This window comes from Thunnus maccoyii, chromosome 19, assembly GCF_910596095.1.
Source record: "Thunnus maccoyii chromosome 19, fThuMac1.1, whole genome shotgun sequence".
In the NCBI taxonomy this organism is placed as follows: domain Eukaryota; kingdom Metazoa; phylum Chordata; class Actinopteri; order Scombriformes; family Scombridae; genus Thunnus; species Thunnus maccoyii.
In genome coordinates, this window is record NC_056551.1 from 14,252,978 (window position 1) to 14,280,671 (window position 27,694).

At 38.4% G+C, this 27,694-nt stretch overlaps 2 protein-coding genes across 2 annotated transcripts; one reads left to right on the forward strand and one right to left on the reverse strand.

Annotated features, from left to right (window-relative positions):
• The first annotated feature begins 4,082 nt into the window (after positions 1-4,082).
• On the forward strand, positions 4,083-12,543 carry ggt5b (gamma-glutamyltransferase 5b). The gene is made up of 12 exons (XM_042395331.1): positions 4,083-4,473; positions 6,595-6,722; positions 6,807-6,902; positions 7,829-8,024; positions 8,686-8,846; positions 8,971-9,117; positions 9,271-9,401; positions 10,149-10,333; positions 10,433-10,524; positions 10,639-10,748; positions 10,832-10,942; positions 11,167-12,543. The coding sequence occupies exons 1-12, from the start codon at positions 4,295-4,297 to the stop codon at positions 11,311-11,313; spliced, it is 1,683 nt and encodes a 560-aa protein (XP_042251265.1). The 5' UTR covers positions 4,083-4,294; the 3' UTR covers positions 11,314-12,543.
• Positions 12,544-14,061: 1,518 nt separating this feature from the next.
• Positions 14,062-25,300, reverse strand: ggt1b (gamma-glutamyltransferase 1b). Its single transcript, XM_042395599.1, has 12 exons — positions 25,134-25,300; positions 24,757-24,887; positions 24,538-24,627; positions 24,109-24,301; positions 23,838-23,998; positions 22,936-23,085; positions 20,566-20,702; positions 19,251-19,438; positions 19,018-19,145; positions 17,163-17,275; positions 16,367-16,480; positions 14,062-14,601 (listed from the first exon to the last, which is right to left on the reverse strand). Exons 1-12 carry the CDS (start codon positions 25,298-25,300, stop codon positions 14,455-14,457), a joined length of 1,719 nt encoding a protein of 572 aa, XP_042251533.1. The 3' UTR covers positions 14,062-14,454.
• Between the last annotated feature and the right edge of the window lie 2,394 nt (positions 25,301-27,694).

Below are 27,694 nucleotides of genomic sequence, written 5' to 3' on the forward strand. Positions count from 1 at the left end.
TGATCACAGCAGCTGGCAGGTTTACAAGTGAAAATATACACACCATCTCCCCCTTGTGTTGAAGTTTCAGCTGGCCATTGACAGAACTAGACAGAATGTATTTATGTGCGCATATATATATATATATATATATATATATATATATATATATATATATGCATATGCATATATTCATATCCTACTGTACAACATCCAAATCATATCCTTTCTTGTATCCTAATTGCACGCATCATGGATATGCAATGTATACATACATATCAGAGTCATTGTGTTGTCTGAACTAAAACACATTCTGCTGGTTTGAGGTTACGGTAAACACACTGACATTGCGTTATATACTATAAATGAGAGGAACAAAGCAGTTGACTCTCATGTCACTGGACTCATACGGCTCATCAGCTGAGGGTCAGCACCACGGACAGCGGCAGTAGATGCCAGGTTTGCCAGAGCACGTTCAGCACCTCGGTCAGCAACTGCCACATTTGGTCCGGAGTGGCATGTTGAGAGCACTTTAAGTACGGTAGCACATCAGCTGTCATGCTGCAGGCCAACAAAAACAAGTCGGAGAGCACAATGGTTTGGGTTAGGGCAAGAACAAAGAGAAATTAATCTACAGTATTACAATGTTGTGGTGAAAAAGCACCTGAAACACCTTTAGAAAGTATCAATGCTTGTACGTTGTCCAGACACTTGTTTGACAAAAACATTATTGCAATGAGCTGGAGTTTCCAATCAAGATATAACAGCACGCACACAAGATCATTATCACACAATATTGCCTTTTTCCTCAAAGGCTAACCATGTGTGTGTAATTGTCAGATTGGCCTCCTTCCTGAGTGTTTGGTGGAACACTGTAGCTTCTATTGTAACTTCATGAGAACATGAGTACATTCATGATGATTAACTTCCAGCTGCAGCTAAAATGAATTGAGCTTTGTGTTGAGTTTGACTGTCCTGGCATCTCAGTCAGTTTATTTGACACTTTTGGGCACAGCATTTACAGGACAGTTTCACAATTACTCACATCTCACTTAAAACAATAGTTCATGTGATCATTGGAAGATCCTCTCCAAATGTGCTTTCAAAGTAAGTAATGAGGGACAAAATCCACATTCGTCATTATGAGCAAAAATGTTAAGTTTATTTGAAGATAATATGAGGCATCAGCCATCTGAGTTAGTCAAATAAAGTGGATATCTGCCATAGTAACATTCCCTCTTTGTGTCTGGGTGGACAGTGCTTTCTTGTTCTGCTGTATTGAAAGGATCGTAACAAAAAGAGGGGATTCGTCACTAAAAAGACTTTCACTCTGAAAGATATCCACTTGATTTGACTAATTTGGACAACTGAAGCCTCATATTAGCTTCATTTTCTTTGCACTGAAGGAGGACTGTGGATTTTGTCCCCCATCACTTATGTTGAAGGTACATTATGAAGGGATCTCTTAATATTCAGTATGAACAGGAGGAATAATTACAGCAATGTTCATTTCGGCACCTGACTGTTGTTTAAGACAGACTTGAAAAATTGTGAACCTACCTTTTAAGAGTAGACTGGCCACCTGGAGAATCTAGAGATTTGGGCTCCAATGTGTGCTGTAGCATCAATAACACTGTATTACACTCTGTTTGTCATTTCCTGAGCTTCATATGATTAGTTGTACAACAATGTTATCCTTCCAGATAAGGTTATTTTACTTTCGAGATGCTTTCCAAGACAAAAATGACATTCAGCCTCTTTTCACAAATCACAAACTAAGGCCACCCCCTGGAAAAATTAGCAAACAGGCCTCCTAAAGAGGGAATGCCGTCAAGCAGAGCGTGTATGGAGGAAAAACAAATTAACAGTCCACCGCGAGATTCTCGTAAAATCTATTTATGTTCACAACAATGCCTTGCGCTGTAAAAGGCAGGCATATTTTTCTAAAATTATTAACACTAATGAGAATAATCCCAGAATTTTATTTGAAACCATTGACTGTCTCCTAAAACCCACCCACTTTAACGTGCATGTCCATCTTCCCTCACAGTCAAAGTGCGAGGAGTTTGCCTTCTTTGAAAATAAGATTGTCAGCATCAGAACTAGTATTATGAATACTACCAATCAAAAATATGCTGGCGCTGCTCGAGGAAATCTAAATTATTTTAGGAAAATTAGCGAAGGGGAACTCCAGAATATCATTTCTCAATTGAAATCTTCCACCTGCCATCCCCCTTCCTTCTTTAAAGAGGTTGTAGATAGTTTTATTCTCAATGTACTAGATATTGTAAGCTGTTCCTTAGAGTCAGGTATCTTCCCGGATCCACTTAAAACTGCTCTAGTTACGCCTCTGCTCAAAAAACACATGCTGTATTCCTCTGTTCTGAGTAACTACAGGCCCATATCCAACCTGCCCTTTCTAGGTAAAATCCTGGAAAGGGCAGTGTTGATACAGCTGGAGGTATATGATATGATATTTATGAAAAATTTCAGTCTGGTTTCAGAGGTAGACATAGCACCGAGACTGCACTCACTAAAGTCATAAATGATCTTAGAATGAGCGCAGATAAAAAGAAAGTTTCTGTCCTTGTTCTTCTCGATTTGACCACTGCATTCGATACCATTGATCATGAGATACTTCTGAACAGACTTGAAAGCTGGATTGGTCTCTCAGGAACCACATTGAGCTGGTTCAACACCTACCTCACAGACAGAAATTACTTTGTGAGTCTTGGTGACTATGTTTCCGAGAAGCGAAGCATTCTCTATGGTGTTCCTCAGGGCTTGATCCTTGGTCCATTGTTGTTTTCCCTTTACATGATCCCACTTGGTGAAATTATCTGTAACCACAGGATTCACTTTCACTGCTATGCTGATGACACCCAGCTGTATTTATCTGTAGCACCTGACAATAAGGATGCCCTACACCCTCTGCTAAACTGCTTCTCCAGTATTGTGCAGTGGATGAATGGCAACTTTCTCAAATTAAATGAAGACAAAACTGAAGTCCTTATCATTGGCACAGACACTCAAAGAGATGTAATAATGAATAGACTTGGAAATCTGACCCTACAGGTAAAACCAACAGTGAAAAACCTGGGTGTCATTCCTGATCCTGACCTCAATTTTGACAATCATATCAGCAACGTTACTAAAATAGTCTTTTATCACTTGAGAAACATACCTCTCCCTGGAGGATGCTAAAAAACTGACTCATGCCTTTGTTCTTATTCTTATTCTCCCCATCTTATACTATAGTATAGTATATAGGTATTAATACTATAGGTATTAATACCTATATACTATACTATAGAATAAGATGGGTAGAATTAAAATACTATTTAATACTATAGGTATTAATACCTTAGTACTGCAATGGTGCAGTTTAGGAATGTCACATATTATTATACAAAATTAAAAATACACACAATTACAGTCTATGTTCAGTGCTGAATAACTAATATGAAATCCAGGGGTGAAAATCTACAGCTGATCAATCGATTTAATGGCAGGACCACAAAAATAGACTTTAGCTTTCAAGCTCTACATGCTCAACTTAAAGCTGCATGCTGCTGATAAGAAAACATGATCCCTGGGGATTTATTTTGTGAGTTACAGGCTGATTTATGTACAATAAGTTTAACAACCAGAGGTCATTGAACAGTTAAGATGACAAAATTAAAATACAAATACTTTATAAGCAAATTTATACATATAGCAGCTAAGGTGGCCTCTGTTGGCAGGAAATCTGTGAGGCCTCACTTTAAAGACCCCTGTCTCCTCTGTGTCACTGACACTGCGTTCACATCCAACACAATGGTACTCTAGGGAATAGCCTGTTTTTCTTTTACTGTGAGTAAACTTAGTGAGAAATGTTGGAGTTGCAAGATAAGGACAAGAGGGAAAACGCTTCATTAATTATGTTAATTCTATGTATATAAAACTCATACTGAATATTCTGATGATGATATGAAATCCGGTTAATCACCAAGGAAGCTATCAGATGTCTGGAAGTTATTTGATTAGACAGTACACACAAATTCCCGACAATGACGTCACAGGCTTTTCCCCAGCTTTTTGGGGGGTGAAAGTGTGGGTGTCAGGCAGATTTACATGGTGACTACGTCTCTTGTTGTTCACTTTCACTTCAGGAGGAGGACATGATCCAGTTGATGGAGGGGGAAGAAGGGAGGGGTGAATCCAGGTTTAGGATTTCAAGCAATTCACTGAGCGTGTCTGAGCGCATTGAGCGGCAGCAGCAGCAGCAGCAACAGTTCCTTCAGCAACAACAAAGTTTCCTCTACAGAAAGTTTTAATGGCGAAATATAAGCCCTGGCTTGTGTGCTGCTTTATTTTTTCGGGTTTAATTTGTGCGGTTGCTCTTGTGTGTCTGTGCATCGCCTCACTTGTGGACAGTGGATGTTCCAGCAGCAGCAGCAGCTTCAAACATGCGGCTGTGGTTGCAGACTCACAACGTTGCTCCGAGGTTGGCAGGTGAGTCACTTTCTGGGGAGGGAAAAAAAAAAATCTGAAGAAAAGTTGATTGTTTGGAAGAAATCAGTGCTGAATTTGACCACGTTTTGCTGAACGCTCCTTATAATGAAATTTGAGATTTTGGGGGATTTTTAAAAAGTTCATTCTTGGTGTGTTACCATGCACACGTTCTGTATTTTCATCATATTTTTTCTTTATTCACTGGATCGATTTTGGTTAGACAGACTTCTGCAGGTTATCAGGCCATACCTCCCTGTCTTGTTGACAGAGATAGTGAGCTGAACTGAGCAATGGGATAAGCAGTTTAAGAGATTTGATAGGCTCTGTTTGAAGAATAGAGATAATACCTACAGAAGTGTGCATACAGGCCATTCACCTCCTGCTGATCCACTTCTAAACTGTCATGCCAGGTGTGATTGTAAGAGAAAACTAGGTTTCTAAGCCCACTAACTGATGCTAGTCTTCCTAACGGTGGGGTGGAGTCCATCAGTCTGGCATCACAGTAATTCCCAAAGGTGAGCATTATCACTGGAAAGGGCGTATGGCTCTTCCGGCTTTTGTGTTACTCTCTTGAGCAGTCCAGGATTGGTTCAGGGTTCATTTCCCAGTTCACAGCAGAGTTAACTCCTCCACCAGGTTTCACAGAGAGAGGCGCATTGAGGAAACAGGCAACATGTCCATGTGATGAGAGGAACTTAAAAGGAAAGATGACAAACATTTGACAACCATGAGATAAAATGTTACAGAACACCTCTGACCATGTATCTACACAGTGAATGGTGAACGGATATGAAGGGAACTGAATTGGAAAAGGAAGTTGCGCTTCAACAATGGGATTCTCAGTGGAGAGCTAAACCCAAAATCCAGTGAGCATGTTCCAAAAATATGAAGTGGCACATCTCAAATTCCCAATCAAGGAGGACAAAATACTAACATTTCACTTGTTTATTTGGCTCACATCAAAATAGAAAAACGCTCACGCCTTTCAGCACAGAGCCTTCTACAGAGCATTTTTCTATTTTGATGTGAGCCAAATAAACAAGTGAAATGTTAGGATTTTTTCCTCCTTGACTTGGATTATGAAGGGAGTTATGGGAATGTGCAAAGTACAGTCTGCTCTTTAAAACCTGATAAACCATAAGCAATATACCGTATGTATTATACATAAAGTTTGTCAGGACAGAAAACAATAATCTATGTCATATAATTACAATGTAAAGCTCAATGAAAATACTTATTATGCATAATTACAACATTACAACAAACACACATTACCAAAGTCTTGTATGAAACTAGTTTTTATTATGTGGAAACAAAAAGGAATCAACACAACAATATCTGCTTTTTCCAAACTCACTTTTCACCCACACCTAGAGAAACCAAACACACTAGATATAAATTATGTCATCAGATTAAGCCAAGAGAGACAAAATATGCTACTTCTATTTGACTTTGTCCTATCGTAGATGGTGTCCAGCTCAAATAACACAAAAAACAGCATCAACAGTTACGTTTGTTGCTCTGTCAACAAAGTTTCATGAGTCCTTTAATCTGATTCTTCTGATTAAATTTGGCATTTCCCCTCCTAAGGCCCTTTTCCTCTGTCACATCTTTCAGACTACAAGGCAAAGAGTCAGTTTGACCCTCAGAGAGCCAAAACATTCACAACAGTGCCTTCCCTTCTCTTCCAGCACTTCCCATTCCCTTGCCAGCCTCTCAGTGAAAAGACCCATTCAGGGATTTTTTAGATGACTCAGATTTAATCTTACATGCTCTATTGTATAGTTTAATTATTTTGGATAGATTCAATTAAAAACATATGTGTTGTAATTTTTAAGGAAGACAGCTCACCTCATGAGTCTTTAAAAAAAGAAAAAAGCTCCACTGTTGCCAGGCATCAGTGCAAGGTTTAAACTTGCCTCTTGGCAGGACTCTGACACTTTGTCACCCTTAAGCACTGAACCTCAGGGTCTACTGTGAAGTCATGCTGTCACGCAACTGTTCAAAGAAATAGATGCATGTCTGTGGTTGGGCAAATGTGTGGTGAGCAGTCAGGAAGTTGGTGACTAACTTTTTGTTCACACATTTCCCATAAAACTAGTGAAAATGACTGTTTTCCAGGAATATACTCCAGCAGGGTGGCTCAGCAGTAGATGGCGCCATTGCAGCTCTTCTGTGCACCTCTCTGGTCAATCCTCAGAGCATGGGGATTGGAGGAGGGTCCATAATCACTATCAGAGAAAAAACAGGTATGTGTACTGATTTATTTGTACGGCTTAAATTGAATTTCTTCTCAAACTGTTTAATCATTCTAAATGCTGATCTATTCCCAGGCAACGTAAAAGTCTACAACTTCAGAGAGACTGTTCCTCAGTTGTTCAAAAGGAAGCTGTTAGATGAATGTCCCACCAAATTCGCACTTACCACAGGTAGGCAGAGTTGTTCATCAATGAATTTAAGTTGGAAATACAAATTTACATCCCTCATTTCCCCTATTAGCCACAGCAGTGTCAGCCCATTAATTTGAACCACGTTACAAAATATTAAAGATGCCCTCCAGACATGTATTAACACATATGAAAATTACTCTGCTTGGAACAATAATGTGTGTTTGATGGTTTATCCACAAAAAAGTATAATTACCATGTTAAAATTCTTAAAATGGCATCTCCTCCTTCTCTCTCATTAAAAATTTCAGAATCTATGAAAATGCAAATGTGTTAATTTCAAAAGTTTACCTGCTGGACACAAGATGTCTCCTCCTACTATGTGCATAGTGGCTTCAAGTTTCCAAATCACATCACAAACAGATGAATGTGAAAACAGCCTTCCAGTGTCAAACTCCACATTACATCTTTCTGCACAGTGAAGCTCAAACATCCAACTGTAGGAACAAGAATCAAAACATATATATGAGTGGAGGGGAACTTTAATGCTTGATTGCTTTGCCTCGCTTGTGAGTCGCTTTGGATAAAAGTGTCTGGCAAATGACAAAATGTAAAAGATCGTTTTATTCAGTGGTCGTTTTAGTTCATTTTTACCTCGATTTATTGGATTTATGTCATGTCCACTTGCAGTCTTGTATAAATTTGCTTTCCACATACTGTATCTAACAAAAAGCAAGAGGCAGATCTATGAATTTTTGTTGCATTGGTGATGGTAAAATGTAATTGCTATAAAATACACATTTTACATATTTGGAATCACATTATACAAATAATCACCAATCTGACTCAAAAACACAGTTGTGCTCTCTCTCCTGCTCCTGTTTTTATTCCACATATAGGCCTAGTCCACCTGAAAGTTCAGTCATTTGTTTGATGCAGCTGAACTGTTTCCCTCTTTTGTATCGTAGGCAGCCAGTGGATCGGCGTTCCTGGAGAGCTGCGCGGCTACGAGGCGGTTCACCAAGTGTATGGCAAGCTGCCCTGGGCCAAGCTGTTCGAGCCAACAATTAGACTGGCCAGGGAGGGCATTCCTCTGCCACCGTATCTGGGAAAATTCTTGCACATCCCAATTATAAAACAACGAGTGGAAAATTCATCCCTCTGGTACAACATTGCATTATGAAATAATCATTTTCAGTGAGAATATCCTCTTTGCAGCCACACCGATCAGAAGTGTTTGAAGTGAATGATGAACTGATGACCCTCGCTGGAAACCTTTTCTCATTTGAAATCCTGGAGCAATAAAGTGCTCTGTAAATTTCCCCTGTTTAACTAAATTCATGCGAGATTTATGTAACCTCAGGGATAACAATTGACTAAGCATTTAACTCTCAGGATTGCATAATATTTTAGCCCAGGTGTCACGCTCACTTGAACACTTTTGTGGATTAATGAAAGTGATTATTTAATAGCACCGGGGTTCAAAGTATTGTTCATGGCATAACATTTTAGGAGCAGGGATCACTGACCCAGAGATAAAAGCAGTGCTGGCTTTTAAAAAAAAGTTTGTGTGAAATGTTGCTTTTCCCAAATGCAAGACTTAAAAAGGGGTTAGTCAAAGGGTTAAGTGTGGTGTGAAAAGCCTCAAAGAAAGCATTTGCTTCTTGGATACTTGGTCTGCTCCTGCAAAAGTGTGCACACAGATGCAGAAATAAATTCCTGCAGAGCTTCTGAAAATGTATCAATGAATATTTTCTAATTCATATGTTTTTATGTTCTTAAATGATATTCTAATATGTTCATATACATGGACACTGTTTTCCAGTGAAGTTTTCTGCAACAAGAACAAGAGTGTGCTGAGCCAAGGAGACATCCTGAAGATGCCTAAGCTTGCAGAAACAATGGAGACCATTGCAGAAGAAGGGGCAGAAGCCTTCTACAGTGGCAAAATAGGACTGGACTTAATCCAAGACATAAAAGCTGCAGGTTGGTGCAGTATCAACATAGGTCGGGCAAGTTGGGGGTTTAAATGCTTGAATAGTAAAGGAAAAGTAAAAGAGACTAGTTTAAAATAAGCAAGCTTTTTATATATTCTACACATTTCTCTTAGGCGGGACGCTAACAATGGAGGATCTGACATTGTTCCAAGTGCTGGTGAAAGATGCATGGAGGGTTCCTCTGGGAAATAGTCAGCTGCACATCCCTCCACCACCTGCTGGGGGCGCTCTGCTTGCCTTCATTCTCAAGCTAATGAAAGGTTTCATGTACTGTGTGATGACTCTTCCGTGAGCCCTGCAGCAACGGAATTATATTCTAGCATATTCGTCGTATACTCTGAATTATAAAGAAGCAAAAACACAATTCAGTAACAGATAGTTTTAACATTGGTTCTTCTTCTCTTTTTCCGCAGGGTTCCCCTTGACTTCAAACCCCCTGGATGTTAACCAGAAGATTCAGATGTACCATCATTACATAGAGGCAGCTAAATTCGCTAACGGGCAACGGGGGAGCATTCGTGATCCTGCCTTTAATAAGAAGGAGGTTGGGATCTGAGATAGTTTTTTAAATGTGTTTTTGGGAAACAAGGAAAACAAGTTCATTATGTTCAAATAGTCAAGAAAATATCTAATTGTATGATAGGTGTTAAAGCTGCACTTAATCAATATTTTTATATTAACAATGGGAAAAATGATATTGAAAGGAGTTTGTACAAAGATAGAGACAAACCTGCAGAGAATGATCACTTATTAGCAAACTGTTTTGGTTTCCCAGCCAGCAACTTTCCTGAATATTTACTGTTACAGTTAACGTACTTTCTAGTCATAGCAGGTAGCTGTCAAAGGAGAGAAAATATTGGACTTACCCATAAATATTCACCTAGTGAATGGAAACACAACTCCAAATAAATGCTGGTTCAACTCTATGTCTTCTGTACTTGTAAATAGGCAACTGCTTGCTAACACTTTCACTATATCAATTTTATAAGGTGATAATATGTCAGTGTTGTGTTTACAGCTTGTTTCGCTCACCCCAAGTGGCCAAAAAGTCTTTATGCAGATCTAAGTCAGAAACAAAAGGCTTACTATACTATTTCTGTTTCCTATCTGTATCTACACTTTTATATCTACAAAAATCCTGGACAAAGGAAATAAGCAAAAAAAAAACAACAGAAAATTAAAGAAACACGAAAGAAACAAAAACATAATCTGAGATAGTTCATGCACAGGAAAACACAGGATGTCATTATATCCTTTTCCAGTTTGTCTCATCATGATATTCTTCTTTCAGAGTGCAGCTCATTTGGTTGATCCCGCCTTCATAAATCGCATCAGGGAGATGATTTCCTCCAACCGCACCCAAGACAACTCCTACTACAACGTCAAGCACTCCTCTGATCACATTGGGACGACACATGTGTCTGTCCTGGATGAAGACGGTCTGGCTGTTTCTGCTACCAGCACCATAAACCAAATGTGAGCAGGAAGACTCTTCATACAGGAGATATCTGTTGTTATATGAAAATATTCTATGATATAAGAGTCATTCCCTCTGATTACTGTGTTGTGCTGTAGATTCGGAGGAACCATTTACTCTTCACGAACAGGTATCATCCTCAACAACGAGCTGTCTGACTTTTGTGGGAGAGCAAACACAATGAGGGCAGGTAAGGTCACAGACATGAACAGAGCCTTTCAACCAAAGCCAATTGAATAAAAGACATTACTTAATGCAGTCCTTTAGTGTCTTTTAGCTCTGATATGGAGTGTTGTTGTCATAGGTGAACAACCTCCCTCCTCAATGACTCCAGTCATACTGGAGACAGAATCTGGAGGAATTCTTGTAATTGGTGGATCAGGAGGAAGCATGATTACCACAGCAGTGGCCTTGGTAACTCAACTGAACTCTGCTTGCATACTTATTTGTCAGCTATCTTATTTATTTGCTTACATGATTCTCTTTTATTCCCGCAGTCTATGATAAATCACTTATGGCTGGGCATGAATCTGAAAGATGCCATTGCTGCACCTATAGTGTTTGTTGACGCCAAGAACAATGTAAATTTTGAGCCTGGTTTTGACAAGGTGAAGTAATCATGTTCTCTCATCTTTACTGCCCATTAATGACATTCAAATTCACTAGACTGTGAACGTCTATCTAATGAATAACATTTCTATTTATGTTCATGGATTCTGATGGAGATTACCAAGACGTAATCCTGCAAAATCAGATTTAATTGACAATCAGTTTTGAAATCTGAAGTGGGAAGTAATAAGTTGTATTAATGTGTGTGTGTGTGTGCCCTCAGGCAGTGATACAAGGCCTCAAAGCTCTTGGACACAAAGTTGGAGACTGGAATTACTTCTTAAACGTAGTGAATGCCGTGGAAAAGGAGAATGGTTGCCTTGTAGCCGTATCAGATAGGAGGAAGATGGGAATGTCAGCTGGATACTGACCGTACAGACCATGTGGACACATCAACTTCTCACTGAAATCTGCCCTAAAATCTGACCTTAAGACCAATTGAATGAACCTGTGGCCTTAAGAACAATGAATGTGCCGCAAATCTGAAGATGTGAGCTGACTGGTGCTCAGGCTCTTTCTTGATGGAACTGATGAACAACAAAGTCAATCAGGAAAGAATAATTCCAGCTTATTACAGTGTGGGGTCTTATTTTAATAGTTTGGGCCATCATTTCTATTAGTTTTAATGATAGTGAACTCACAAAAGTAATTGCTGGGATCTTTGAACACAGCGACTAAAAAGAAGTCAGACAGGCCAAAAAATGTACGTTCAGATGATCAAACAGGTTGTAAACAAGCAAACAGATCCAGCAGATTATCTAACTCACTTTATTTGAAAGTAAAACACAAAGTGAGTTGACTCAAATGTCAGTAATAATCCTTCATGGCACATGAAAACTGTGTACGCAGAACTACGATAGTACAACGAACAGTTAAGGTAAATATTTTAGTATTCACCTTTGTTTGTTTTTTTCCAAAGAAATTTGGATAAATTGGGGGTTTGTTTAAAACCTGTTTGACTGTCTGACTGTCTGTGTTTCTTGCCCCGTCAGACTTTTTTTTTTTTTTTGCCATGTTGCTGCTTTCCCAGATCTCAGAAATGAACTTAATGTGCACTGAAGTATTATTACCAATATGAGTGAAATTAAGACCCAAGCTGTAATAAAAAAGTTGTAATACACATTTTCAATCTAGCCAGTCATCACACACGCACACTATGATGTCATTCCACTTGAATGACGCAGACTAACGCACTATACTCTTACTGCTGAGATCTGCTTGTATGTACTGTAGGATTACACACTCCTAAACCTTTTATTTTTCTGACTGAAGTAAAAACTGTTTGCCGTAGATGAGCCATGTGACCCTTTTAAACTGACACCCTGACTGACACGTGAGTTGAAGGCCGATGTAGCTGCCCAGACAGGGAACTTTTACTGTGACCTTACAGATTTCTTACTGTGTGTGAAACAAGACTGAGCATATTGTGATAAGTAGATTCACAGTGAACAAATGATCTCAAAAAGCTTAAATGTATTTTTACACCATCAAAGTGTCATTTTATATTTTCTCTGTTTTAATGTCAGAATGTTTTGTAAAATAATTACACATTTTTTACTACTATTAACTGTGAAAATCTGTGTTGTGAAAATAAATCATAAAGTCCAAACTATGATGAAATCACTGAGTCCCTGATCTTCCAGACATATTTCTCAACCAGAAAGCCTTTGAGCTTCTTGAGCTAAGGCTTCTCAAGCCAAATACATTCAATACACTCTTCTCTGTAAACATCAGTTCTTTAAACATTTATTTCTTGTTAGTACAGTATTACCAGCAATAATCTGCTCCATGTCTTCCTGTTTGCCTTTTTTCCGAGCCACACTTTTGCAAAGAGGACAAAGGAAGCGGCAATGAAACACATTTCAGCAGAGAGACTTATGAATTAGTAATGATTTCTTAAGTGGATTCTACTCTGTTTTCCTTTGAGGCATTAGATGTGAGTTATGAGAACATGCTAATTTTACTCCTTGTGAAGCACCACTGTGTCTTTGTTGTATGACAAATAAGTTAATCGGGGTAAGTTGTGACTTTATGGCTTCAGAGTCATGATATTACCCTCTTTGTATGAATAACAGCCATTTAAAATAAGCGTCATTCACTTTAGAAAATGTCCCAAAGGCAAATAATCCTGTGATGACTTCCAGTGTTAGCACACTTTCAATCACAAAGTGCCTTGATGAAGTAAATTACCTCAACAGTACTTGCTTAATGTTAACATACATGCATTTTGAATGCGTGTATCATTATTTTGTTACAGTCATAATGCAAAATCCAAGGCAGTGGGTCGAATTAAAACCATTTAGACTTTGTTGTACACAGAGTTTGAATATTTTTTCATAGCTTAAGGGTGAGTAAATTGGCCTGTCTGAGTTACATAACTCTCAACTAAAGTTCATTATAACTTTGTGGAACTGAGATTGTGCTTAATTGGCCCTTAAAGGGAAATTCCAGTCTGAATTGGGTTTTTACTCATTTTTGTTTTTCCTGTCTCCTTAAAAACCCACCAGGTACCACAAGTAAAGCTATTCTAAACAGAGGCTTGCAGGTCCTCATGGTATCCTAGGGAACTAAGATGTATACCATGTAATATTTACATATCCATACCTTTATTGTGTGTTTCTTATAACATCTGTAATTTCTATTAAAAATGCTAATAAATACACTATAATTTCACACATTTATACATTTAAATAATTATGTAACTCATTTACATTCCAGCTGAGAAAACAAAAGCCCTGAATCCCAGCAGTGACAGTGAGCTGCAACAGCTGTAATGTCGTACGGGGTCATTATAGGTCATTGCACTCTGGGTTGTAGGGAAATTACTGTAAGTCATTAAGTGTGTGCTGTAGGACTGGATGTCCCTGAAGCGTAATAGCCCTTTATTATAACAAGAGTGCCTTTCTGCTCTCTCTCTTAGCTGCCACCTCATATGAAATATGTTTAAGGCATGACTGAAAATGTATGTTTTTAGTTCTCGCTGTTAGTTTTGGTTGATTTAAAGTATATTCATCAATATTCCAATAATCACTCTAGACATCACAATATCTCATCTTTAATAGACAACAATAACAGGAAACAGCTTTACACTGCTAATGATTTACAAAAGTGCTTCATAAATAGGTAAGAATTGTACACTTTTATGACTGACACAGTGTGAGTTTCTTCAGTGAAAATAATGATTTCAACATTTACAGGTACCTGAATGATAGTAAAGCTATCTTCTAAAAAAAAAAAACTTGTGCATTTCTTAATTACATGAAATGATGAGGTGACGTATAAATACAGCAGCCATAAGTATTCAGAATTAATTTTCAGGCACTAAGTCGATGCTCTGTCATCTGAGTTACATGAACATTGTCCGAACGTAATGAGAGAATAATTGGTGCACAAGACAGCTGACGATGGCTCCTGGTCCTTTATTAAGTCTCTAATCTCTCAACTCGTCTCACTGGTGTCAAGGTTCACACAGCTACAGTCCCTCTGCGTATTGAGGGGTGTGTTTATGACCTCAGTACCCTGCAGCGTACGCCCACTTACGAGGATCTGACTGAGCACGGAGTCCGTCCTCATAACGAACCACCGCCTGTACCACAGCTCCTGTCGATTTGAGGAGCTCTGTCTCGTGGTTCTTCTTTGCCAAACCAGCCAAGATGTTCTGTAAACAGGAGAACATTTAAAAACAAAGGAAATCTGAGTAGGTGTGGCATGGTTTTAATGTAAAAATGACAAAACATCCTCATTTAGAAATGTATTGATGAATGTGATCATACAAAATGGATCATGTTGCTTTGAAAAACTTAAGTTTATCAGGGTTGTGGTGTCATCTGTTTTGATAAAGGGTAACGCCCAGTTTAAGATTTCATGTTGAGTTGTAAAAGTCTGTAACTCTCTCAATAAGCGATAAACACTGTTGATATGCTGCTCGACACACAATCAGTGGGATTAAAATGTCATTAAGAGATGATCATAGAAGATAAACCATTGAAGAGAAACCAGCTGAAAATGTGAAAGAGTTTAAATTTATTAGCACTAAAATCTCTGAAAACCTTAAATGGGACAGAAATGTGTAGAAGATCTTAAAGTTGGCTCATCAGAGATTATTGCTGAAGCTGAAAAAAGGGAAGCGATGGTCTGGTTTTACACATCAGCTGTATTTATATTTGGTAGTCTAACTATTGCTAAAACAAATGTATTAAAGAAAATAGTTCTTTCCTTCAACTGAGAAAGTTTGGCTTCACAAAAAGGCTCTGAACGTTGCTAGAGACAATTCGTACCCAACATCTGCCCTCTTTGATGCCCACTGGAGGATTCGTTTTAAACCTGAGTGGATTAACAGAGGTACATTACCTGAGGCTGTTTGACTCTTGAATGGTAAACCGTTAGCACTTTAATGTACATTTTGCATTTTTCTTTGTAATTAGAATAGTATTTTGAGTATTGCCTCCTGAATTGTAAATCGTTGGGACTCTGTTGAGACTGTTTTTAGCTTATCTTTTATAGTTATGGTACTGTGTGTACTTTAATATGATTTATTTCATATGATGGCTTCATTAGTATGCTGGGTTGTCACGTCTGTCCACCACTATGAGCTCACCAAAGCAAGTTCATCTGTTGTAATAACAATAATGTTACTTTTAAAAAGTTAATAATATAATTCAGCTCATAAGATGCTACTGTAAGTTGAGTGATCACACCAAAAAGATTTACTGTAGCACTACTGAAGCTATTAAAGATATAAACAAGATGTCAAACATTGTTTGGTGTTAACAAAGTTAGCACCCTGTTCACTGTCCATGGAGCAGTGTCAGATTTTACATTCCAGTAAAGTTATAAAAATCAATTCCCTGATTTCTAGCTTTTAAAGACCTGTGTACATTTAATGTACATTCATGAACTGTTGTGGCACACTGGAAAACATTTTAAAATGGGTGGCATTACTCTTTAAATTCATGCTTTCCTGCGGTGTCCTACAGACTCAGATATTGTAATATAAATTACACTATGACATTACTGCATTAGTAACAACCTACAGTATGTGAAACAAATAGTATGTTTACACCTGAGTCATCAGGACCAGTGGGAGTTCAACTGACTCAGCGAGAGTAATATGGGTTTTAATAAGTCATAAAATAATAAGTCATGAGAGAATGAGCTGATGTTCTGCTTTTACAGAAAAGATTTATTTTTAGCCAGATCACAAATTAGACTATTAATATACTAAATATTTTTCTCCTTATTGATATACTGCATTGATCCCTGAAGGTAAATATAATGAACAGCGTCCCTGGTGCCAGTCACGACTGAGCTATAATGGTCTGTGGTTTGCTGGGCTTTTGGTTGAAGGATTGTCTCCCTTCACAACACACCACCCTGCTATTAGCCACATATATCAGTATTGTTTTGCCATTTGTGACACTCACTTCGTCAAAGTCAGGCTCAGCTATAGTGGTGTTGGGACTCAGCTGGTTGTGGACCCTTGGATCCGATACAGCTTTCTTCAAATCGTAGTTGAAGAACAGTGCGTTCAGAATCACCTATAAAACAGAAGAAGAAAAAAATCGCCCAATGATAAACAGCCAAGAAATTAATAACATTGTTACTATACTTAATGGCTAAGGCTGGCAATTTTCTATATTTTTCTTAATGTCAACAAATCTCATGTGCAGAGCCAAACCAACAATGAGCTGATCCTACCCACAAGTATTGTGTGTGTAACCAAAGCCTGATATATTGAATTCGTCTGTGCTGTAGATCTCCATTGTTGTCCAGAAACTATTAAAAACACATCAGTGAGCCACACTGTTGCACTGGGTGACATGCTCCTTCACTACAAAGAGTTTGGGCTCAGTAGTTTGTTTAGAAAAAGCTCTAATGAGTAAAACAGCGATCATGTTTCCAGTCTCCGGAGAGTAGTTCCGTGTACAGCAGACACCACTGCACATGCGCGGTAACGCAGTTCTGTTTACAGAGCTTTGCTAGCTTGTTGTGCTACATATCACAACCTCTTGACTTTGTACTAAGTTTTTTGAGAAGACAATCTACAACAAGCTGGTAAGTAGGATCAAGTCATTGTTGGTTTGGCTCTGCACATGAAATTTGTTAACAATAAGAAAAATACAGAAAATTGCTAGCCTTATCCTTTAGCAGTAGTACACTACACAAATTACTCTAAATGGTTACAATAGCTGTATCAACTTTTGGTAGCTTGTGGCCTACCTGAGCAATAGAGGTAGTGATTTTTGTTCCTCCTGAGCCTCCGACCACCATCTTAACTTTGTTGCTTTTGTCAAAGAGGATGGTTGGACACATAGAAGACATTGGCCGTTTCCCTTTTAACAGAATATAATGTTAATGTAAGTTTAAAACAAGGTCAAATGAAATTAAAGCTGCAAGCAGCGTTGGTCGGGACCTCGCACTCTGGTCCATCAGGATCAGATCATTTTGCTTTTTAAAAATTAGGGATATTTCTTACAAGTGTGGTGTGCTTTTATTTTGAAAGTTTGATTGACAGGATGAGAATTTTCTGCAGGGTGAGACATGTCTGTCTTGCTCACACCTGTGTCATCAAAATTATGCAAGTTTTGGGCCCATTCACTTGAATTTCAATTAGTAAATTGAAAACTCTTGATGAGTTTGTGTGTAAAACAAATTATTTTCCTAATTTTCATCAAGTCTTTTTTTAGAAAAGGAAAGACTTTTAACCCACATGACCTGGTCAAAGTTTGATTGACATGTGTACTGTCAGGTGTGTAGAGACAATAAGTAACTGCAGCTGGACACTGAAAAATACTAATATATTTGAATGGAGAGTGTGAGCGAACCCACACCTTTTTGAACATTTACTACTTCCACATAGTTTTAGATACAACCTTCATTTGAACTTTAAATGAGTCACGAGACTTTGACCTACAAATCTTGAATTTACATGTTTTTTCTATCTTTTATTGTTTTTGAGATATTAGAGTGTGAATTTTAAAGTCTTTTCCTGCTCCGCCTGTGATTTTATAATGAGTGTGTATTGCGGAATGTTTCACAGCACTGAGGGAGTGACATCACCAGGAGCAGTTGGAGAGGAGGATTTTAGAGTACGCTTTTTGTGAAATCTCCTCATAAATCCCATTACTTTGGCCAAAGCTTACATTAAAAATCATATTTTTTGGTAGGAAATTTTGTTGTGAATCCATTGATACAGGTTTGAAAGTGATCAGACTTATAGTTTAGACGTCAGAAGCCTCTGTTTGACACAAAGTTCATGCCCATAGATTGCCTCCCCATTGTTTTACATTGTAAGGGTGATGTGGCACTGCAACTTTCAGGGCTTATTAAATCCAAACTGTTTGAGTTATTACAAAGTTTTTAACAACTTTTTTTCAGCATAGTGTCATAAGTCACCTATTAAAGTTTGAAGCCGATACCATTAATGCCCTCGGAGGAGATAGCATTTGTTCAGGGGCCAAAATTGGGGCAAAGTCTTATTTTTAAAGGCTAATTGCGGACTTCTTGTTGGATTTAGGTTAGGGGTGTCAGTGTACGATTTGTAGGTCTTGATGAGACAAATAATTGAGTTTTGGTTTGATCTCTCTACGACATTCCTACAGGCCGTGGCAGCCATTTTAGTTACATAGGTGGCGCTAGAGAGCACATTTTGGCACTTTAGGGGTTAATTTTTACATTTTATCAAATTTTTTACCAGACCTGATGTGCGTGCCAAATTTGGTGAGTTTTTGAGCATGTTTAGGGGGTCAAATTTAGGTGTGATGTCCCGTAATAATAAAGAAAGAAAGAAAGAAACAAACAAACAAACAAACAAACAAACAAACAATCACACGCCTAAGGGCGAGGACCCTACTGTAGTCCTTTGCCTTTTGGGCTCGGTCCCTTTGTCCTTTGGTGGCTAAATTGAGTTAATGCACAGCACAATCCAAAGACATAATGCACAGTATCAAGAAGTACAGGCCGACCTCTGTCCAATCTGTTCATCAGCCTGCAGTTGAACAGCCAATCTATATGACAGTTTTACAAGATTTGAGAACCCTTATGTGTGTTTCATGTGTGTTGGCTTTAATCTAACCTGGCCTGATGAAGTTATTTGGTGAAGGAGGCACTCCAAAGCCGTTTGTGATGAGCGGGGAGCTGAAGTCGTCCATCTCATTGTTGAGGAGGATCCCTGTTGATCTTGACATGACTTTGGAGCCCAAACTGCAGGAAAACAATAACCATTAAGATATCAAGGGCGTTACGGGGACAAGACCAATCAGCTAATACTGGTGATAATATTTGTCACAGCCAATGAGGAGGTCATACTATTGGTTAATGGTGCTGGTGGCCGCCACAGCGCTTCCGTCCTCTGCTACTACAGAGAGGTGTGCAGTCCCGTGGTTCTCAGGCAGGTAAAACTCTGGCTCGTAGTACTTCATGTGATGTGTGGTATCATCTGTAATCTTTTCACGGAGGTCATCAGCATAGGACCTTGAAGTCATATTCTGGATGAGCTTTGGGGGAGAAAGTGGGACATAATTCAAAATCTTTTTTAGGGAATGTATTTTTTAGTATTATGTACTAACTATTGACTCATATTGTGGTGAAATACTGTGGATATGACTAATACAGTACTCACATGTGTGACTGAAGCTTGTACTTAATTCATTTGTCTGAGTGTGTGATTGATTGACCCTAAGAAACACCAGTGTGCGGTTGATTTACATTGGTCTTTATCATGTAGCTACTATAATAAAGGCTTTTAAACTAAGCCTTGACTTTTTTGGGAATTCATTCTCCTTTTTTGTGATCACTAACTTTACTATCAACAAAGAAATTACATTATTCTTCATGAAACTGCACTCTTTACAGCTGGTTAATATGAATATACCCTGAATTCTAGAAATCACCCTTTATACACTACAAGTTCGCAACAGCAGATACATATTTGCTGCCTAGTTCACATTCATTATCACCATAATGAGGAAACATAAAGAATGTGTCCAAGTTGCACAATGTTGATACCAAATGTATCTGAAAAATGTTCACTGACCTGTTTCATTTGTTTTCTCCAACAATATCATCAACTAAAGCATGAATAAACAGCACCTGGCTATGGTGGTCTTGGTTCAATATTGAAAAAGTACACAGTGACTCAAAGCACATGACAGGACATGTTTACTTTACATTAACATTTAACCGAAACACATGCAGGAGCAAGAATGCACATTCCTGGTCTCTAGTGTCAAAGTCCTGCGATTATGACTTCGGTACTGTACAAAAACATAAAGCGCTGGTCAATGAAAAACATTGCCAGTTGACATAATCCAGACAGTGATTACGTCTTACATTCAAAACTTAACTGGTAAAGCAAATTAAAAGTATAGACATGTAATTTGTAGCAGACAGGGTTAGAATATGCATATTTTGTCAAAAGTAAGTCCAAACAATAATGCAGGGTAATTGTTAGATGTTCATACTTGTGAAAACATTTATTTAAAGCTGCTATGTGTAGAATCTGAAAATGTTTGACAAAGTATTAGAGAAGATTTGTTTCCTTACATACAAGAGGAGCTGCTACTGGTTCTGGGTAAACCCTTTTATTGTTAATTTGTGTTTTAAGCAGAGGCCGTGACCTTACGTCTGTAATATTGAGGAACGCTGGATCTCCAAGCAAGGTCCTTTTTGCATAAGCAAAGCGAAAGGCCTCCACGATGCGGTGGTAGGTTAGGATCTTTTTCTCAGTGCTTGCCATGCTATCTGAGGTGAAGTTGTACCCTGTAGAAAATACACACAATCAGTAACTCGATTTAAACCACAGTCTCATTCATCTGTCTTCATTCAGATGGCTGCTCAGGTAAGGAAAGGAGACAGCTAAAATGGACTTGACCCAGGCTGTTCCTGTGTTTGTATTTAGTCTGGAAGCTGCTCTGAGCAGACCACGGGTATTAGCCTGAGCTGACAGCCACAGAGGAAGAAAAGAGGAAGGTTGAAGGAACTGGAGAGTTTTGGTTTGATGGGTTTCAGCTGTTGGACAGAGACAGGAGTCACGGTAAATCAGTAGGATGAAAGTTTTGGGCAGTCACTGAAACGTGTGCCTCCACCACTCGACTGTGTCCAATTAGAGGTAAATTGGTGAGATTAGTGTTAGTGTGTGAGGCAGGGGGCCGCAGTGAGTGGGTGGCCAGTCAGAGGAAAGGAAGAATCAGAGAAATTAATTACTTTAGGAGCAAGTTTCTCATCTAATCCTCGGACGCAGACACTGTCACTGGAAAATGCAGTGACAGAGAGACTGAAGCAGAGAGACAGTGTCTTCAACATGGACAGTTTCTGTAACACATCTATGACCAGCCAACAAAGGAGAAAGTAAAATCAGGCAGATTATGGTGCTCACAGAATATCATTATTCAATGAAATGGTGATAGTTGATCAGACTGTGAGCCTCATAGGTGTGAAGACTCAGCAAGCAATTATATTTGGATCTTAATTACTGCACTCAAACAAAAGCCTTTCTGTCAGGTTTACAGAGTAGTTCCCTCAGTAGTATTTCAGTTAGTTCATTCTCTAAATTAGAGGAAGTTAAATTTTAACTCGATACTGTTTTAGTAGCTTATGTCATTTTGAGGCACCATCCGTTAATGTTGTCAGTATCACCAATTCAAGTCCTCATATGATGTAATGAAAACAACAAAACAGGTTGTTTGTCAGTGACTTTAAAAACAACCAATGTTGTCATTATAAAAGTGAGTCATATGAGCTTTTTCCAATCTGTAATGTTTGGTGAAGGATTAGCTTATCCCGTGTTCACGCTATGTCGGATGGATGGGAAGGATTGGATGGATTCCCATGTTAAGGACTTGTGAGCAGTGATGTCATCTCTACAGCCTAACTCAGTAAGGTTGTATGATAATTAAGTGGGTCATATGAGGGTTTAAAATAATGTGCATTGACAAAATTACATTATATCCGTTTTGAAGCACTTCTGTATTATTAAGTGCCGAGCTTTCAGAAAAGTCCCAGTTTCCCAGTCGTTATTACATCTTGGAGGGTGACATTAATGCTATTTACAAGTTAGAAAACACGTAATTACGGTAACTGATATAACATGAACGCAGCATAAGGGAGGGGAAAGATCATGGTCATGGTTATAACAAAGCTAGTCAGTCTACAGTCACACCAGCAGCTCTTTGAAGACATACTGCACAATGGTGCTTTGAACTAAATACTAACATCAACATGCTAACAGCTCAAGATGACAATTTTACCATGTTGATGTTTAGCAGGTATCACTGTTACCATGTTCACCATCAATGTTTAGCATGTTGGCATGCAGATAATTTCTAATTGGCACTAAATATGAAGTGTAGCTGAGATTCATTTGTTTAGCAGATATTTGGGTATAGACCAAAGTATTGGGCCAATCGGAATGTTGAGAAGCACTAAATTAAAAGGCCAAGGATTATTAACAAAGATATTCATCCTGTGGGGACTGAATGCCAAATTTCAAGGCAATCCAACAGTTGTCGAGATATTTCACTCTCAACCTGTTGGTGGAACTAAATGAAAAGCTATCACCCTGCCCCAAAGACATCATAACACTTTGCCTGGAAACCATGACTATCTGTGCCAAATTTAGTGGCAATCTACCGAGTAGATTGAGATTTTTCACTGAATAATTTAATATTTAGACTTGTTGGTGGTGGTAGATGAAAAGTCAAAGGATCATCAAAATCATGCCTTGTTTAAAAAAATCTGTATCTGTTTAGCTCTTAAATCATATTTGTCATATTTGTCAGTCATATGATAAAGCATTACAAATTTAGATCTGTGTTTAGTTCTCCTAGGTAACCTTAGCCCAATAAACATACAAGAGTAGATTTCCAGCACAGTATATCAACATGCTGCTCACAGTGGAGTGCTTTCTTTGAATGACTGGCAAAGTGAAGGCAGCTCACATTAAAGCACATTCTCTCCCACTCAGGGTGTTTTTGGACAAAGCATCAAGGCTTACCATTCAAGATGTTTAATATCAGCGAGAGCACAGGGCCGCTAGCGGGGGCACTGGGAACAGCCATGGTGTACTCCCCCACATTCACCCTTAAAGGGTTCTCATCCAAGACAGGCACATAATCCTTCAGATCCTCCATTGTGATGATACCGCCTATACAGGGATTGACAAACACTGTGAATGCACACTTGGACAGAATTGGAAAAACAAATCCTCCTTGCCATGGAAATTAGATGTGCAGAGAGAGGTGCATTTTAGAATATTTTATTATATGTCTTTAAGTCTTTTTTAGCAAAAGACTTTTAGTGAGTGCTCTTCCGGAGGTTTCTGTCATTTTTTGCCATTAAAGGGTTTTTTAGGGAGTTGTTTGTTAATCGAATCGAGGCTCTAAGGACAGGGGTTGTTGTATTGCTATACAGACTGTAAAGCTCCCTGAGGCAAATTTGTGATTTGTGATATTGGGCTATACAAATAAAATTGACATGACTTGGTAGTGGCAATAATGATCAAAATGATAATGTCCTTATGCTGTGTGGGTACATAAAATTTATCGGCATAAATAGCGGTAAAATAAAAAGTCTAGATTAAAAAGATGACTCAATTTTAAACTTCTCCACTATAAATCACAAAAGTGGAAACTCGCTAGTATTTATAGAAGAATTGTTCATCTTTTTGCTGGGAGTCTGAAGTCAGTTCAGTTCAACAAAATATGTTCAGCTTTTGTGATATTCAGACCTGGATCAAAAATGGGACAAACAAAGAAAAGCAGCTTTTCTAGAGATAAAATGATATGTGATTTCAGATTTTCCTAATTCAAATGAAAGTAAATTAAGAGCATTATGATCAGGTTATATGAAGGCTAACTATAAGAACAAATTTAACAGGATTTCTTAAAAGAACACTACCTGCTTCCTGAATATCTGTCACAAGGTCCTGAGCTAGTTGTCCTTGGTAGAAAGCATCAGGGCCCTCTTCTGCTATTTTCCTATAGGTCTCTGCAAGCTTTGTAAATCTAATGGTTTCATTTTCTTTCAGGACTTCACCATTTTTCCCACAAAACACTTCACTGAAAGAGAGAAAAAGAACATTTAAGGTAATGAACAATGTTTCAAGTGATTTTCAAACAACCAGACACTGATTTTGTACTCCAAACACCCTTAAGTTGATGCCTCTCACCACAGGGCTGTGTCCTCGAGGATGGTTTTCTTGTTTTTGGACACAGCAGAGGCAAGTGCCCTGCCCAAAGGGAAACCTTTTTTTGCAAGATCAATGCTTGGCTGGAACAGGTCTTTCCAAGGCAGTTTGCCATGTCGTCTGTGTGCCATTTCATAACCTCGAATCTCCCCTGGTACAGCAATTGACAACCCTCCTATCAGCCATGGAAACCAAGGAAACAGAATTATATAATTGCCTCGTAGCTTATTCAGCCATTAGTTTATGGTGCTGGCACACATCCCCAAACTTAGATCCTATTACAGCTCTTGGATAATATATTGCACACTCTAATCTCTCTTTTATGTGTTGCTATCACAAGGTCATCATCTCTCTTAATAATGTCTACGACAGCTTCATTTCCATGTCTGATAGCGTACAGTTAAACATTACCTTTCTGGGATAAATCTGTGCTATTGCCAAACATGTTCTCTGTTGCATTGCGTGGCGCCGTCTCCCTGGCATCAATGGTCTCAACTTTCCCTGTGTTGACATCACACACCAGCAAATGCATTTAGGATCCAGATGGTCAGCAAGTTGTGTGTAATTTATAAAGAAAAATAAAATAGAGAACATTTTGTGGTGGAGATGTATGTTAGAGAGAAGGTATACCAGTTGTTGCGTTGTAGATGGTGAAGAAAAGCCCGCCTCCAATGCCCATACTGTGAGCATTCATCAGCCCAACACACAGCAAAGCAGCTATGGAGGCATCTACTGCAGACCCTCCTTTCATCAGTATGTCTCTGCAGCAAAATTCATTTTAACACACACAGGGAAGAAAGGATTAGTTTTTATATTTAAGATCTTAAATCCTGTGTGGGCAAAACCAGTAAAAAAAATTCATTAAGCAGGTTCACATGGATTTGCACGTATGCTAAAATTGTGTGTGTACGTGGAGGCAATGTTCATGCTTTTGTGCTTATTTTTCATGTTTGCATGCATCTATGAGCCTGTTTACAGTATCTTCAGTTGTGGGAAGTAGCTCTCACCTGCCGATCTCTGAGCAGGGCCCAGCATCTGCTGCCACTGCTGCCTTCAAGTATACGTCCTCACTGTTGGGCTTCCTTCTCCCCACACCAAAGAAAACGCCCACAAAAGTGGCAACAGCTGCCAACAGCAGCAACGCCAGCGCCACAACTATTGTCTTCTTGGCCATTCTTACGTCAGGAACAATAAATACTTATATAATGTCTGAAAAAACAAAAAAACATTTTCTTAATTTATACTGAAACCCTTTGTTTTAAATAGTTTTTTATTTATGCACTCTGCTCTCTTTTGTATCGATTTTATATCTTTTTATGTATATGTTGTCTTCATGTGCTTTGTGTTTTTATCCTGTTTTGCACTGCTGCACAACCAAGTGCTCCTTGGGGACAAATAGCATGATTGTGACATATACTATGTATGACATACAATACAGGTATAAATATTAGATAAGATAGTATAAGATAGTATAAGATAAGATAAAATAAGATAAGATAAATATGCTTAAATTCATATGTTGAGTGTGAGACAGTAGTTCTTGATAAAATACTATAGTTTAAAATAATAAAACCAGATATAATCAAACCAGATAATAAACAATCAAACCCAAACAGCAACCTTCCGAACTCCAACCAAGGATTTAGCACCTGACAGCACAGTATTTCCAAGTGATGTATCCATTCTTTTTTTTTCTTTTTTTTTTTTTTTGGCATTATTTACTAAACCAAATAACTTTGGGGCCAATAAATCAAAATTATATATGGAGGCCCCATGGGAATTAATAAAACCCAACCCCCCCACTTAAAATTGAGTCCACTCCACCTCTGTTGGCATCTGTACTTTGCTTACTAGGCTTAAATAGAAAACATTGAGAATTTGTGTTGATTAATATTTGCCAATCGGTGCTCCAGGCCACATCATGTCTAAAATTTCTAATTAAAAACTGTCTAGAGTTTATGTTCTCAAAAGGCAAGGTTGAATCAATAAATGGATAAAAAATACTTTACTACTCTATCATGGATAAATTACTTCATTGCTTCCATGAAATGTACATTTAAAACAATTTTGCCTGCACAAATAACAGAGGATTTTGAATTGTGTATCGTGCTGAAGACTCTCTAAATTATTGTTCTAAGTAACATTGTCTGAATCATACATTATACTACAGAGCAGTTTTGTACATGTGAGATGATCTGACTGTGAGGCAGTGCATCCTTCTGGATGTGCTCTCTGCAGCCAATGAATAATTTTTTTAAGCCTGGAGTATTTTAGCTTAATGACACCTCCCATTTGCTCCAAACCCTAAAGCCTACTGTCATGCAGATTATTTGGTCTGTCGAATAAATGAAAACTGATTATGTAACAGCCACAAGAGCCACTGTTGAACATTACAGTACATTAACCATTTATACACATATCATAAGTACAAAGTTACTTCAACAGTTAAAAGTTAAAAGAACATTTTCTAATATAAAACTTTTGAGATGGAAAAATTTTATGCCTACAGTAGTCCTGTGATTTGGATTCAACTCTCTCCAGACTTTGCACCTCCTGGATGATAGTGGTAAACCCTCCAAGACATGAAACACAATTTTCTGTCTTACCTTGATTTCTCTCGGGGCCTCTGCAACAGGCTGCTCACTGTATGCGTTTGCCACGATCTGCAGCAGGTGATAGGTAATAGGCTTACTGTGGTTCTCAATATGTAACTATCACAAAGTCATTAAACTTTAACCCTCCCCACCATAAAACACCTTACTTGTGTTGCCAATGGAAGACAGCGACAGAGGAAACAACACGAGACGATATTTAAGTTATCACTCAAATAATTAGTCATCTGTATTCAATCTTCACATAACTTTCTAAAATACCACAGCGCAAATTGCATGACCCTGAAACTGAGAGGAAACCACATTCCACTGAATGAATGGCTTTTTATCTGCATTGACAGTTAAACCTACTTGTGACAAAGATTAACTAGCAATAGCCTCACTTTGTTTGTGGTTCATTTCAAATAGATGACATATGATTCTACATAGTCAACACTTTCTCAAAATGATAAAGTAGGGCCCTGTTTCACAGCTTTAATGCAACTCAGCTCTAGTATAATATTGTTTTTTTTTTTTCTTTTTTTGCATGACTGCTCAGAAAACCTTTGATATTTAAGTTTTAAATAAAGTGCCTCCTCACCAGGAAAATGAAGGCTTTCGGGGCTGCAGGGAGAAGATCACATCTGCCATGTGGGGAGGAAAGAACACTAAGAACAAACTGCAGGGGAACAGTGTGAAGGGGTGCGGAGCTGGATGAGAAGGGTCAGTTAAATAAGCAGCCAGGCCAATAGGTGGAGGGCAACAGGGACAGGACACATGATTTTCTCAACTTTGACACAGGAACTCTGCAAGCCAGCCATCCCAGGTAATGAAAACCTCCACTTCCACCGATTAAAGTTGTCTTTGAACTAAACCTCCCAGACTGCACCGCTCCCGCTCCTCCAATTGAATGGCTCATGGAGAAAAAAACAAAGCGCTCAAAAATCAAATTTGTTTAAGATCCAGATGGCCTGAGG